Source organism: Pagrus major, chromosome 24, assembly GCF_040436345.1.
Source record: "Pagrus major chromosome 24, Pma_NU_1.0".
Taxonomy (NCBI): Eukaryota; Metazoa; Chordata; class Actinopteri; order Spariformes; family Sparidae; genus Pagrus; species Pagrus major.
This window is the reverse complement of record NC_133238.1, coordinates 14,988,905-15,003,247: the sequence shown is the minus strand read 5'-3', so window position 1 is coordinate 15,003,247 and position 14,343 is coordinate 14,988,905. Positions and strand designations below refer to the sequence as shown.

Here is a 14,343-nt window from a genome sequence, read left to right as displayed (position 1 = left end):
CTGTAGGCAGCCTGCTGGGTTCATAGGTCCTCGGTGCGCAGCTCCGCAGGGGAGCCTATCATTTGTCTCCCATTGATCCAGCTGCCAAACCTCTAATGCTGCTCCACTGTTCGTCAGGCTAATGGCCACTGAGTGTGTGTCCCTACAAGTGTATTACCTCACACACACACACACACACACGCAGCGAGATGCTAAGACTGACAGCTGTCAGGCCGTGTGTGTGTGTGTGTGTGTGTGTGTTGCCGTGACAGTAAGCTTGACTGACAGCTCTGTCGTCAGCGTCGTGCCCCCCAGCCCTCCTCAAATAACGTTTAAAGCTGTGAAATGCTTTCAGTGGACTCCCAGGGGCCACACACACACACACACACACACACACACACACACACACACACACACACACACACACACACACACACACACACACACACACACACACAGAGTTTACACAAGTCAGTTACAGTTTGTCTCATCAGACACTTTCAGCTCCTGATGAAGCCCAAATCAAACCTCAGAGTGTCTTCATGACACGAGCACCAGAAGAGTCTGACACGTCATCTGTATTTATTCTGAACATTTGGGTTCATAACGAGATCGACAGAGCGTCTCTGAGCTTTACTGTCCTGAAAGTTACTTCAAATCATTCATGTGTTGTATTTTCAGAAAACAGAGTGGTGGCAGCTTCTCCTGTAGCTGACTGTGTTCAGTGTCATATCCATCGCAGGCCCCTGAATCGAATCAAACCCAAACTGTATCGTGTCAGACTTAAACAAATAAAGCTTCGTGGTCCATATATAAGATATATACAGATATAATATGATGTCGTGATGAAACTGGTTACAGAGGTACCGTCCTGTTCACCCTGACAACATGACACCTGTCAGTGGATCGACAGAATGAGGATCAGAACTGATGAAGCCTCAGTGATACCCAGTCCTGCTCGGGTCCACATCCGGTACAGGTCCGTAGGGTCGGCGCTGTGGGGCGAGCGAGGCTATCAGCAGAGGGAGTGGACTCTCTCTCTCTGCCCTCCACTCTTCGCGGCGGCCGCTGACAGCTGTGACTAGCGGCAGAATAAAATAACATTCAGCTTCCATCAATATCACAGCGCGGCGGCGGCACTGACATGGGCGGTGTGTGTGTGTGTGTGTGTGTGTGTGTGTGTGGAGATGGAAACACTTGTGCACAAAACACACACGTGTATACACACAAGCGCTCGCCGGCCGCCGCGTCCCCGCGAACGGCAGACAGCCCCAAGGACGGCCATAACTTATTTTACAATCGTTTAGTCTCAGCTCAAGTGGAAAATGTGACAACTTATCTCTGCTGACAAGATGCCATCCCCGAGAGTGCAATTAACCGCCGTGGATTAACGGCCTTCCCATCTGCACGCCGCGCTCCATCCACGTCACCCCACCCCCACCTGCACCTCCACCCTGAGCCTCAAGACTTCCTCCTGCTTCACTTTCCCTGCATCCCTCACTCTGATCTCCTCCACCCTGAGAAACTAGAGCAGCACTTCCTGTTGGCTGTCCGGTGACACACAGCAGAGTCTCAGTGTTTACTCACCTACATACTTACAAGTGTCTGTATGAGTACTAATATGTCCACACTGGAATACTTCCCTTGTGGCCGGACTACAGGAGCAGTCGTGTGACGTGATGATGTCAGTAACTCAGCCGATCGTCTCACAGAGATCTGATAAACGTACTGGTTGTATAAATGTTTGTTTGACTTGCAGACACCGGCCTGGGAGACTCGGTCTGCTCCAGTCCCAGCATCTCCAGCACCACCAGTCCCAAGATGGAGCCGCCGCCGTCGCCGCACGCCAACCGCAAGAAGCACCGCAGGAAGAAGAGCACGAGCAACTTCAAAGCCGACGGCCTCTCTGGTACTGCGGAAGGTAACACCATCTCCCCTCCCCTCGCCTCACACTTTCCCCGCCCAGGTCCGACAGCTAAATGCCTCCCCCTGAAACAAGTCGCTGAAAATCTATTCACATACATCCAAATACCTTAAATACCTTCAGGTTTACTGGTATATACTTTAGAGTGTGTACTCAATGTACTTATATTTCCAAATCCTGCCAGTTATCCATATATTTGCATCCTTTTACACATCTAAAGACTTCCAAATATTTCAGAGCTTTTGTGTACTTCAAGTACTTTAAACGTCTATATATGTACTTGTACGCTATACTCTATACTATAGACACAGTACATAAATGTACTTCTAAGTATTTATATACTTGAATAGCTCAATATGTCTGATGATTTACATACTTCCAAGTATCTATAGATACAAGTACTTGAGAATAAGTGTAATAGGTTTTCCTCTGAGAGGTTGAGTCCAGAGAAGAAACCTGATGCTGTTCATCTGGGACCCGGGTTGGGAAACGCAGTCATGTGACCGTGTGAGACTCCCGACCTCTGCTGCGAGGGACGGATCTCCTCATCATCTCATTCTGTCGGCCCTTCATCTCTTCACCCTGTGATTGTCTTCTTCTTCTTCTTCTGTCTCTGCTGTGACTGTGAGTCAGTTTGTAACATAACCTTCGCCACGTGGTCGCCGCTGTGAGACGTACAGTTTGAGTGCGGTGTCCATCAGTAAACTCGGTCTGAGCGACGCGACAGGTGTGTCGGTGTTAGGACGCAGGGAGCAGACGGGAAGTTCATGTTCCTCGTAAAGGTAGAAGGTTTTTAGAAGGTCTGAAAGGTTGTGATTTATTTAATTAATTTGAGAGGACGATTGGACAATCTTAGGTCGTGATCCATCTTAAAGGCGTCTGCAGTCGGCTGGTCGGGCAGATCATGGAGGTTGTTGTACTCGACGTCCTCTTTCTTCTCTTTCTAAGCTTCTCACAGCCTCATCGACTCGCAGGTCCACGCTACCTGAACAAACTACGAGTGACGCAGCCAGCCGATTGGCCGAATCACTTCTCATGGCATATAGAGAGGCGAAGTCCCGCCCCCTCTGGTTATCAGTGTCCTGCTCAGGGATTTGAACCTCTAACCTCGGTGATGTTCAACACTTGCTGAACACACGTGGACCAGATGGATCAGAGCTGGAGAGAAGAGACGTTTGGTTTGAGTCAGAACGTCGTGAACGTTGGTGAACACACACACACACACTCACACACACACACACACACGCTCACACACACACACACTCTCTCTCTGGCTGGTTGAACAGATGTGGCAGCAGCAGCAGATGTGTAATGTTCGTCTCTCCATCACGGAGGCATCAAGCAGCTGACAAGGCAAGTGGCTGTCTGAGTGACGGATCGACGCTTCGCCTGCTTCCAGCTCTCCTCCTCCACTCTCATTTTCTTTCCTTCGCTTCTCTTTGTTTGCTTTTTCTTCTTCTTCAGCCTCTTTTAGGTCCATTTTCTGTCCTCTTGTCTCTTGCTTCCTGTCCACAGTTTTCTTTCTTCTTCTTCTTTCGCTCAGTTTCCCTCCTTTCCTTCTCGTCGTCTTTCTTCCACCCATCCCTCCTCTCTTCTCTCTTCCCTCCCTGCTTTTATTACTTCTCATTTTATTTTTCTTCGTTCTCCTCGATTCTTCTCCTTTTCTTTATCCTCTCACCATTTTGTTTCCTTTTCTCTGCTTTTTTCCTTCCATCCCTCCACATCCTCATCTTCTTCCTTTCCTCTCTTTGTTCACTTTCCTTCCTCTCAGTTTTCTCCCTCTCCTCTCCTTCTCTTATTTGTTATCTTCTTACTCTCCTTCCCTCCACCTCATCACACTCTCCATCAGCATCGTAGTTCCTCCTCTTCCTCTCCGTGACCATTTTCTTACAAACACTCCCCCTGAGCTCCGACTCGCCCCCCTATTAGTCAGCCGGAGAGGCTTAAGTGAAATATTATAAATAATCCACCGTATTGAAATCTTTTATCAGCTGTGTCACTTTCATTATTCAATAAGCGATTAGTAACAGTCTTCCCAATTTAGCCATTAAGCACCGAGCGCGCTCGGCCGGCCGCCGGCTCGCCGCCTGTCACGGCGGGCGGGCAGGTGAAGTATCTCCGTGTCAGAGCGAGGCTCGGGGTAATTCATGAGGGGGAACCGCCCTCTGTGGCCGAGCTCCCCCAGGTAGGACCGCGCCACACACACCGCTGGAGTCAGCTCAGTCTGCTTCATGGCAGCAGCGTCGCTTCCTCTTCTTCACCACAGTCGTCAGGCTGAATGACTCTCATGTTATCTTCACTGCTGAAATGTCAACGTGACGTCACGTTCTGGATTCTTCAAACACTGAACTAAGATGGAGGCTCTCTGTAGGGTCGAAATACATTCTGACCTGTTGTTGAGAACTATTTTTTTATTTTGTATTTACCTTATCGGTTGGTTGGTTGGTTGGTTGGTTGGTTGGTTGATGGTTGATGCGTTGGTTGGTGCGTTGGTTGGTTGGTGGGTTGGTTGATTTGTTGATTGGTTGGTTGGTTGATGTGTTGGTTGGTTGGTTGGTTGGTTGGTTGGTTGATGGTTGATGCGTTGGTTGATGCGTTGGTTGGTTGGTTGATGTGTTGGTTGGTTGGTTGGTTGGTTGGTTGATGTGTTGGTTGATGTGTTGGTTGGTTGGTTGGTTGGTTGGTGTGTTGGTTGGTTGGTTGATGTGTTGGTTGGTTGGTTGGTTGGTTGGTTGGTTGATGTGTTGGTTGGTTGGTTGATGTGTTGGTTGATGTGTTGGTTGGTTGGTTGGTTGGTTGGTTGGTGTGTTGGTTGGTTGGTTGATGTGTTGGTTGGTTGGTTGGTTGGTGTGTTGGTTGGTTGGTTGGTTGGTTGGTGCGTTGGTTGGTTGGTTGGTTGGTTGGTTGGTTGGTTGGTTGGTTGATGTGTTGGTTGGTTGGTTGATGTGTTGGTTGATGTGTTGGTTGGTTGGTTGGTTGGTTGATGTGTTGGTTGGTTGATGTGTTGGTTGATGTGTTGGTTGATGCGTTGGTTGGTTGGTTGGTTGGTTGATGTGTTGGTTGGTTGGTTGATGTGTTGGTTGATGTGTTGGTTGGTTGGTTGATGTGTTGGTTGATGTGTTGGTTGGTTGGTTGGTTGGTTGGTGTGTTGGTTGGTTGGTTGGTTGGTTGATGTGTTGGTTGGTTGATGTGTTGGTTGGTTGGTTGGTTGGTTGGTTGCTGTGTTGGTTGGTTGGTTGGTTGGTTGGTTTCTGTGTTGGTTGGTTGGCAGGAATTAAAAATATATATTTTTGACATTTTATCGACTGAACGATTATCTGATTAATAGTCTCGTCTCGGTCTTCTGGGTGTTTGGAATCAGACCTGTGTTCTTGTTGGTGTTTCGGCTCGTACTCAGTTTGACTCATCTCATGTTTTAAATAGATTAGTAGATTCAGTATTTTGATAATCAATTAATCTTTTTTGTCAACAAAAATCTTTTCTGTCCAGAAAAATATGAACATTTGAGACTTTTCTTGTTATTTGATGTGGCAGCAAACTCGATGTTTGCTGCCACAGTTGGTCGGACAAAACTAAACATTTGAAGACGTACCCCTTCACTGATTATTTTATTTATGTTTACATAGATTTATTCATAATATAGAACAATTGAAATAGTAGTTAAGTGCACTCCTTTTCATCCCTTTGCGTTAGAAACACACACACCTGTGTCAGGTGATCACAGCCTCCACGTCAGCCCCAGTTCTTGTTAACTAGCTGTCGTTTGATACTCTCCCTTCATCCTGGAGCTTTGAAAGTTGACCTGTAAAATACCTTCACACACACACACACACACACACACACACACACACACACACACACACACACACACACACACACACACAGAGCTTCAGGTATTTGAAGTGGCCTCACACAGGTAGCAGCAGGATCCCTGAACACATTCCTGGCTGCGAAGAGTTTTTGTGTTTGCGAACGCTTTGATTCCTCGACCAAGAAACTCACAACAGGTGGAGCTGAAAGAGTGTGTGTGTGTGTGTGTGTGTGTGTGTGTCAGTCAGCTCATCGTGCACCTGCAGCTCGTCGCCTCTGACTGCTTCATTGTGAACATGAATTCCTTTAAAGTTAATCGGCGTTAATCAGGAAGATGGACGCCGCTCGCCGTCACAGGTCAATCTGGGTCAGCGGGGGTCAAACAGGTGGAAACAAAGAGGACCACTGTGGAGCGGAGTCCAGGTGGTCCGGTGGATACCTGACGTCAGGAGGGTTTCAAGAGTTGATTAGTTGATTTATTACTTATATAGTTTTATTCCCTCTGATGCATCAGTTTTCTGAACCGTTTTAGTTTTAGCTATGAAACATTTAAAGAAAATAAATGAAATATTGCTGATTAATTAGATTTATTTTAAAGTGTAAGTTTCTGGACCTCCGCTGGTGTTTCTGCTGGAAGGAAACGAAGAAACACATGATCCTCACATACTGATTTTACATCACATGATTCCAGTCTTGTGATTCATTTTGTCACGTTTACATTTCAGAATATTCAGAGAGTCGAATAATTAAAAATTAGCTGCACATATTGAGGTTTTATAATCTCTCTACGTCTCTGCTCCCCCTTTTTCAAAATCAATAGAGGTTTTGTCAAAATATCAAATATTTATAACTTCACAGCTGTCCTGCGTTTTAGCGCCTCATAAACAGAGTTATTCTGGCGAGATACAAAATATTACATGAACCATTATTGTTGGTTGAAGATATTAATGCTTTGCGGTCTGTGAGCAGGCTGCAGCTTCAGTTTTCCCTCCTCACACTCTCTGGGATCCAACCTGTGACCTTTTCTAAAGCGACTGATTCATTTTTAGATGATAATGTTCTTGAGATCGGCCCCCACAGCGCTCAGCAGCTTCAGTGTATTTGACTCATTTAAAAATGGACAAACCCTCTCTGAACACTCGCCTCGCCTCCTGCCGACGAAGGAGGGGCGACGAGGGAAACAAGCAGAGTAACATTTAAAGTGTCGGCTTCTCCTCTCGCTGTATTTCTTCCTCTGCAAATGCTCACAGTAGCCCCGGGGGAGTAAATATTACCGAGGCTTTGCTGTTTAAGACGGAGCAGAGGTCAGAGGTCACGCAGCTCGCAGCTCAGCCACCTTCAGAGAATCAAAGCTGCAGCGAAGCCTTTAAATCAAGATGCAGAAATCCATGTTGATGTGAAGTTTGTGTGTTCTCGCTTCATTTTGCTTCTGTTCGTTTCAGTTTGAGAGATTATATTAAAAAAACGTCCGTCACACTCGCCAGCAGGTCGACTCTTTGAATGTCAGTTTTGTTTGACCAGCAGTCCAAAATCCAAAATCCAAAACACTGACGACCTCATTTTCTAATCAATCAATCACTAATCTTCTTAAATTTACAGTTTCTCCTACTTTGCAATTTATTCCATCACTGTTAAGCCTCCGTCAACAAAGCTCAACACTTCCTCCACCGATGTTTCCTGTCCAGTCTCCAGAATTAATGTTGGCAATTAAACGGATGTTGTGCCAACTTTAGGTTCGATTTCCACTTTTATGCCGCGGCAGTTGTGCGCTTATGTTCTGGTTAGGTTCAGACACTAAAACCACTTGGTGAGGGTTTGGAAAAGATACATTTTTGGTTTAAAATTCCTGGTTTTGTCTCCACAAACACGGCTGAAAAATGTCCCGTTGTCTCGTCAAAAATAAATCACCTCTTTTGCCACGAATTACATTTGTTCACAATCCTTCTTTCGATGCATTTTTGAAGCAACCGCGACTTTAGTGACGAGTCTCAGTGTGATCAGAGCCCAACAGGGCGTTCTTCATGGAGTAATCGTGTATATCTGGGGGATCTGCCTTCATCGTTCGTGCAGGCCTTTTATTTGAGACGAGGCTCTTATTTACAAACAAGCTTTTATTTGAGAGTTTCTGGTGTCAATCATCGATTAATAAAGTGTGTGTGAGGACGATGGGGATTAAAATGTGATGATATATTGTTCTTTGAAGAAGCGTAAAGGGTTTAAATGTTTTTGAGGGTCCAGTAAGTTGTTAGTTTGTGTTTTGGTGGAAGAAGATGAAGGTTTAAGAAGTTCTGCTCTCGTTTGTTATGTTGCAAACTTTCATCCCTTCATCGTGCTCTTTGGCCCCTCCCACTCTCCACACCAAGCCACTCCCCCTCTCTGATGGACCAATCCCTCCTCACCGCTGCTGTTTTTGACGCCTGTCTCTCTCTTCCCCTCTCTGTTTCTTCTTCTACATGTCGTCTCATTCCTCTGCCGTGTCCGTCCTTCTCTTCTTCTTTTCTTCCTGCCGTCGGGGGACGCAGCCAAACGTAAAGCGTGGAAACTTAATCGTGTTGGTAGCCTCCGCAGCATTTACACCAACAGTCTGCTCTACTCAGAAGGTAAAAAACAAAACCACCTGCTGTGGTGGACCTGTGACAGACAGGTGGACCACCATCGACCCCACCCTGACCCGATGGAGCACCCTGTCCTGAAGAAATGTGCTCAACCCAGTAAGCAGCGGTTTGAAGTGTCAAAAGATGTCGAGACATTCAGGTTCAGATGGGCAACATGTGGGTTGGGTCAGGTCTCCAAATACCTTCAGATAACATTTTCAGGAGGAACCATCACATATAGACTGATCTTATCACAAGTATACTAATTTGAAAATATAAAGAGGAAGCATAAACAACCCGTGACAAGAAGTCACATGCTGACATGCCTTTACTTTGGCGGGTTCAGAGGACAGACTTGTTGTGAATCACTGATTTGAGAAAGTCACCAGACTCCCTTAAAAAATGTCTCAATTTAGTGAGTTGTCGAGTTGGAGACACTTTATAAACTTTGTGAAACGCTGTCTCTGACTAATTCTTACTTATTTGGGCCTCCTGGTGAATTTGGCAGATGTTTTACAGTAAGATCTCACTCTGCGTAAAAACCTGTTGGTTTCCTCAGGTGATGAACGTGTTGGTTTGAATATCGAGCGCAGAAGACACGTGATGCTGCCAGATGTGAACAGCTGCTTACCTTTAGCTTTTTACCCGCAAATTAAAAGTAAATTGATATAAGCTGCAGATTTTTACACACACAAGCTTTTACCTTTGACTTAACAAATATTTTCCAATGCAGCTGTTTAGTTACAAACATCGTCTTTCAGAAAAACGTATTAGACCTTTACTGCAAAAACCGGGAGCATCCAAAATGGCCGCTCCCACTTAGCACCTCTGTTTCAGAGACAATATTTCAGCTGTAGCGAGGACCTGCTTCACAACCCTAACCCCTGAAAAACGCCGTGTTTTGCCCATTTTTATCCTCGACTTCTTTTGACCTGCAAATCCTAAATCAGCGCTTACTCTGGGCTGTCAGTTTGTGTCTGGTTCACTTGTTTGGTGCAGAAAAACGTCCACATTTCTTCCCCCTGCCTGAGTCACCTGACCCGTCTGTCATGGCGTCCCTCCCTCCCCCGCCCTCGTCACCTGTGAGGATACAGCCAAACAAACACAGCCGCCCTGCAGCGAGGACGATGCACCCTGGAAGCATGCGTACAGGTGGTGTCGGACGCTGTGATCGATGCTGTGATGTAACCTAACGCTTGAAGCCAAACTCCACCTGCTTTTGGTGTAAAAATATCTCATGTGATCTTAAGTGTTGTCTGCATGATCGAGTCCAAACGGGTTAAATCATCTCCACTCAGTCTTGAATCTGCTCGACGTCACGGCTGCTTCCTCGTACTTGTTCAGAAAATAGACTCCTGTTTTTTCTCCACAGCGACTTCGGAACAATCGGCTGCAATATTTTCCAGGTTATTAATGTTGTAAAAGGCTGCGAATAATATGGGGAGTAATGACCTGTGTCGCAAAGCAATACTGTGTGCGGTGACATTTAAGGCTTTTAATTTGTGTTTCCCGAGGCCCCCTTTTGTCTCCCTCACGCCTCCCCTCTCATTGCACCTACCGTCCTGCTTGTCACATACACACACACACACACACACACACACCCCCCGCTGGGTCGACTCGACACCTCACACCCCGGATGATAGGCTTGTATGCATGTCCTGCCCCCCCCCCTCGCTGCGTCTTGTAAATGCTGTATATTTGGTTTGTTCTGTTTCTGCTGTTAAAGGTTACCGGTGTCAGAGTTCACAAATTGCCTCGGCGCCACCTCTCTCTGTGTGAATGTCGCCCACAGTAGCCGAGAGCGGTGGCAGTAATTACCAATACGGCGCGGGTGACTCGCCATCTGAGTGTTTGTGTGTGTTTGTACTCTCATGCATACGTTTAGTCGTGAACACCAACACCGAGGAGAGGCAGAGCAGGAAGGACTCGGAGAGCACGAACACATGTTGGGACTCTCTCAACCTGCTGCAGATGTTTGTGAACTCAAAGGTCTGGTTCATTGGACCAGTAACCACAACATCACCAGACTCCCTTTACAAATCATCTGATTTTAAGAGTTGTTTCATGAGGAGAAACTTAACAAACGTAGTGAAACTGTGTCTCTGACAGATTCTGAATCATTGTCTCCTTCTTGTAAATTCAGCATTAAATGAAAACAGTAAGTTGTGTGTTTCCTTGTAGAAAGTGTCAGTTTGTGGCAGCATGGCTGCACCAGCCTGTCTGCTTCTGTGTCTAAAGTGCTAAAGTCTGACCTGCCAACATTTAGCAGCTGTTTGAACACTGTTTACACTGATTTCACCATTTACACTCAATTTATGAAAGAAGAAACATTTTATTGATCTAAACATGTCACATTTTACAGAGACACTAAACAGTAACCAGTATAGGCGACTTCTTTGTCCCCAGACTCCCTTAACAAATGTGTCAGTTTAGTGAGTTGTTGAGTTGGAGACACTTTATAAACTGTGTGAAACTCTGTCTCTGACTGATTCTGACTTATTTGGGCCTTAATGTTCTACATTAAGTTATTTCTTTTTTTGTGTAAAAAACATCGTGTCCATTCGTTCGAGTCATATATGTGTTTATTTGCATATAGATGGGGGAAGAAGTCAGTTCAGATAAATGTTATTTCAGGTCTGAACAGGCTTCAAACAACAAGACCATCCCACTGGAGTTGTGTTTGAGTCCAATATTCTCTCTTTAAGCTCAGTATTTGGTGTTAATGGGCGTTAATCCTCATTAGGTTCTTCACCTCGACTCCATTCCCATTGTTATGGACTGGTGCAGCTATAAATGTCATGTTTTGTGGGTGCATTTTCCTGTACAGACAGGCTCAGCTGTGGATTTTCAGAGTAAAAGCGGGCTGTGGGAGTGGTTCTCCAGTTGCCCCCCTCATTTCATTCATTAGCTGCTGTGGTGCGCTGGGTCAGCGTGCAGCATTTAAATCCAGAAACAGCATTTAATTTACACTGCGGAGAGGCAGGGCCTTTCTGGATTGTTGGTTTCCATAATTGTCAAGCAGCCAAACCTCCTCCTCCTCCTGCTGAAAACAGAGAATCATGGGAATTTAATTATGATGGGATTCTTGCTCTTGACCCTGCAGGGCTCAACCAGAGCTTGATGGGTGGGCTGTCGTTCAGAACGAAGACCCAGGAGCCTCCAAATACACTCCGGAAAATTATCATTCTGCATTATGTACAGTTTGCCCTTCATTAGACACATTTAAATATACAGAGGTTTCATTTCTGGCTCGTGTCAAACCCCTTACCCTTCATACTCTGATCAGGAGACCGGTCGTTTGGGGGGTTTTGTTTTGGGTTTTGCTGCAGGATTGCTGAGTTTTTAGTGTGAGTTGTGTATGTTTGCTGTGTTGTTTAGTGTTGAGGAAATAATCAACATCAGGTTTTGGTTTAAAAGTGAGAACTGAAGGAGCTGCAGAAAACAAAAAAACATCAGATGTCTATTTCACATACTGGTCTAGAAATCCACCTAGAAATCCTCAACAAGACCTCTTTAATGCTGCAGAACTTGCCTTAGAAAAGTCACGTTTTTAAGTTTCCTTCAGTATCACAGTAATCCAGTGATAGTTGTCTGAACATCCATGAGCACACTGCAAACAGGAAGTGCTAACAGCTGATTCGGCAAAGTTTTAATGGAGTTAATGAGTATGTATTTGGTTTTAGTCAAATCTCCAGCTGCTTCAGTTGTTTAGCAAAATGCTGCAACTCTGTTTTACTGTGAAGCTCCAGAAATGTTTTGTGGACTACGAGACTTCACCTGACTTTCCATCAACATGGAGGGAGGAGATGACTGAATCTTTTATTTTTAGGTGAACTTTCCTTGACATAGATGTCTGAAGTTAAACGTCCATGTTTCCTTTTAATTCATTCCAGCAGAGTTTGATTTTCAAAGAATAATTTTTATTTAGTTCTTGACCCGTTTTCTCTCATACTTTTCTTGGACGATGCATTCAGCTGCCGATTCACTCCAAAAATCTGGTTTAACCTTGAGCCGTTAACCAGCCCCTGTAAACAGTAGTTTTAATTAACATCAACTAATCAGACTCAGCCCATCATTCGCCTGAAGCAGCTCTGAGATGAAAATGATCCAGCGCTATCTTCAGCAAAGGAAACTTTGGTCAGCAAAGGTGTTTTCAATCTCTTTATCCTGGAAGTGGAAGGGTTTCTCAGCCGGTCGTTTGGCCTCGGGGCTCTCCCTTCCATCCTTACCTTCCGTCCTTCCCCTCCTCGGACAAGGCCATTGATTATCCAGAGCGAAGCCAGAGGGGAACTTCAGCTCCGGTGCTCTGAGACGCTCCCAATTAGCCAAATGACTGGAGTTGAGGAAGAGCAAATGGTCGTTCCCTCGCGGGCCGGCCGTGACCGCTCTCCGACTGATTAAACCTCTCATCTTTTCACTGCTTCACTCCCGGCACACGTCATGAAACTGCTGCTTCCAGAAACGCTCGCCTCAAAGTGTCATGAATGATTACCGACCTCCACGCTGAGATCTGCCGTCGCCCGGACCGTTTGGGGTGTATGTATGTCGTGGATAAATGATGCTTCATCTCCTTCTGCATTCATAAAACAACCTCTTCACATGCTTTTGTTGAGGGTCATACCAGCAGACTGAGGGATCCTGCTGTGCTGGAGGCCGTCCTTTGATTAAGTGATTACCCCCGTGTCCCCCCTCATCTTTACCTCCTCACTGGGGCTAATTGTAAACAGAAGCTGGTTGTTGTCTGATCTGCTGTGGTGATGATACGAGCTCTCAGCCCTGCCCCCGCTTCACCTCCACTTCCCATCCTTTCTGTGATCTGTAACGGTTTCCAAATGTGCTCAAGTTGTTCACAAACACTCGCTAACATCCATCGAACCTCAGGTCGATGTTGGAGGAAAAGGTGTCGAAAAAAGCCATTTAAAACTCAAAGAAGTTGATGGTTTACTCTAAAAGAAAGTAAATCTTGAGCATTGAAGTTCATTCTTGACACTGGGAGTAGCTTGAGCTAATAATCCCAACTCAAAGATCCAATTTGGAGCTTCCAACCACATCTTACAGTCTTCATCAGCTCCAACTCTCAACAGAACTTTTGTCCAGTCACATTGATGATCTGAACGGATCTGGATTTGCTGATTTAAATATATATACGTATATACACATACTCTACTCTCTCTACCTTTACTGTGTCACTATGCAGACACAGACACAGACACATTTCCAGATGTTGTAAGACTGTTTTTAAAGAAGTCGAGGGTCTTGCTTCGCATCTCCAGTCCTACTCTCCCTCTAATTGACTCCTGATTGCCCCATTAACCTCTGAGGGGGTTCTGGATAATACATCCATATGTCCCCCCTCCAGCCCTGATTGTAATGACTGACCTCTCCCACTGACATGTCAGCAGAGCTGAGGGCAGGACGTAATTTAGGTGACATCCTGGCTTCAGGGGGCGGGGTCATCCAGGTCACCCATGATCGGTTCAGGAGAACAGGTGCCCGTCAGTCAGTAGAGATATAACTATATAAATACAAACAGTGGCAACGAGGTGGTGATGATATGATCGGCATCTTCACATTATCTGCACTCTTTTGGCTCTGAACACACCTGTCGAGTGCAACAGCTTGATCCAGGATGTTGAGGTGGAGACAGGTCTCTGAAAAGATGTTTCTGGATGTTGTGGTGGAGACAGGTCTCTGTAAAGATGTTTCTGGATGTTGTGGTGGAGACAGGTCTCTGTAAAGATGTTCCTGGATGTTGAGGTGGAGACAGGTCTCTGTAAAGATGTTCCTGGATGTTGTGGCGGAGACAGGTCTCTGTAAAGATGTTCCTGGATGTTGAGGTGGAGACAGGTCTCTGTAAAGATGTTCCTGGATGTTGAGGTGGAGACAGGTCTCTGTGAAGATGTTCCTGGATGTTGTGGTGGAGACAGGTCTCTGTAAAGATGTTCCTGGATGTTGTGGTGGAGACCGGTTTCTGTAAAGGAGAAATAGTCAGTATTTTATAAACCAACAGCAGTATTTAATTCCATTCTTTGTTTT

The 14,343-nt window shown here is 45.7% G+C and overlaps 1 protein-coding gene across 2 annotated transcripts in view; it reads left to right on the top strand.

The window, feature by feature from the left end:
• The window catches only part of agap1 (ArfGAP with GTPase domain, ankyrin repeat and PH domain 1), a 143,846-nt gene that overhangs the window by 104,355 nt on the left and 25,148 nt on the right, over positions 1–14,343 (top strand). For both annotated transcript variants that reach the window (XM_073495520.1, XM_073495519.1), the window contains exon 13: positions 1,739–1,900. In XM_073495520.1, coding sequence (XP_073351621.1) covers positions 1,739–1,900 — 162 coding nt within the window. The remainder of the gene's footprint in view (positions 1–1,738; positions 1,901–14,343) is intronic.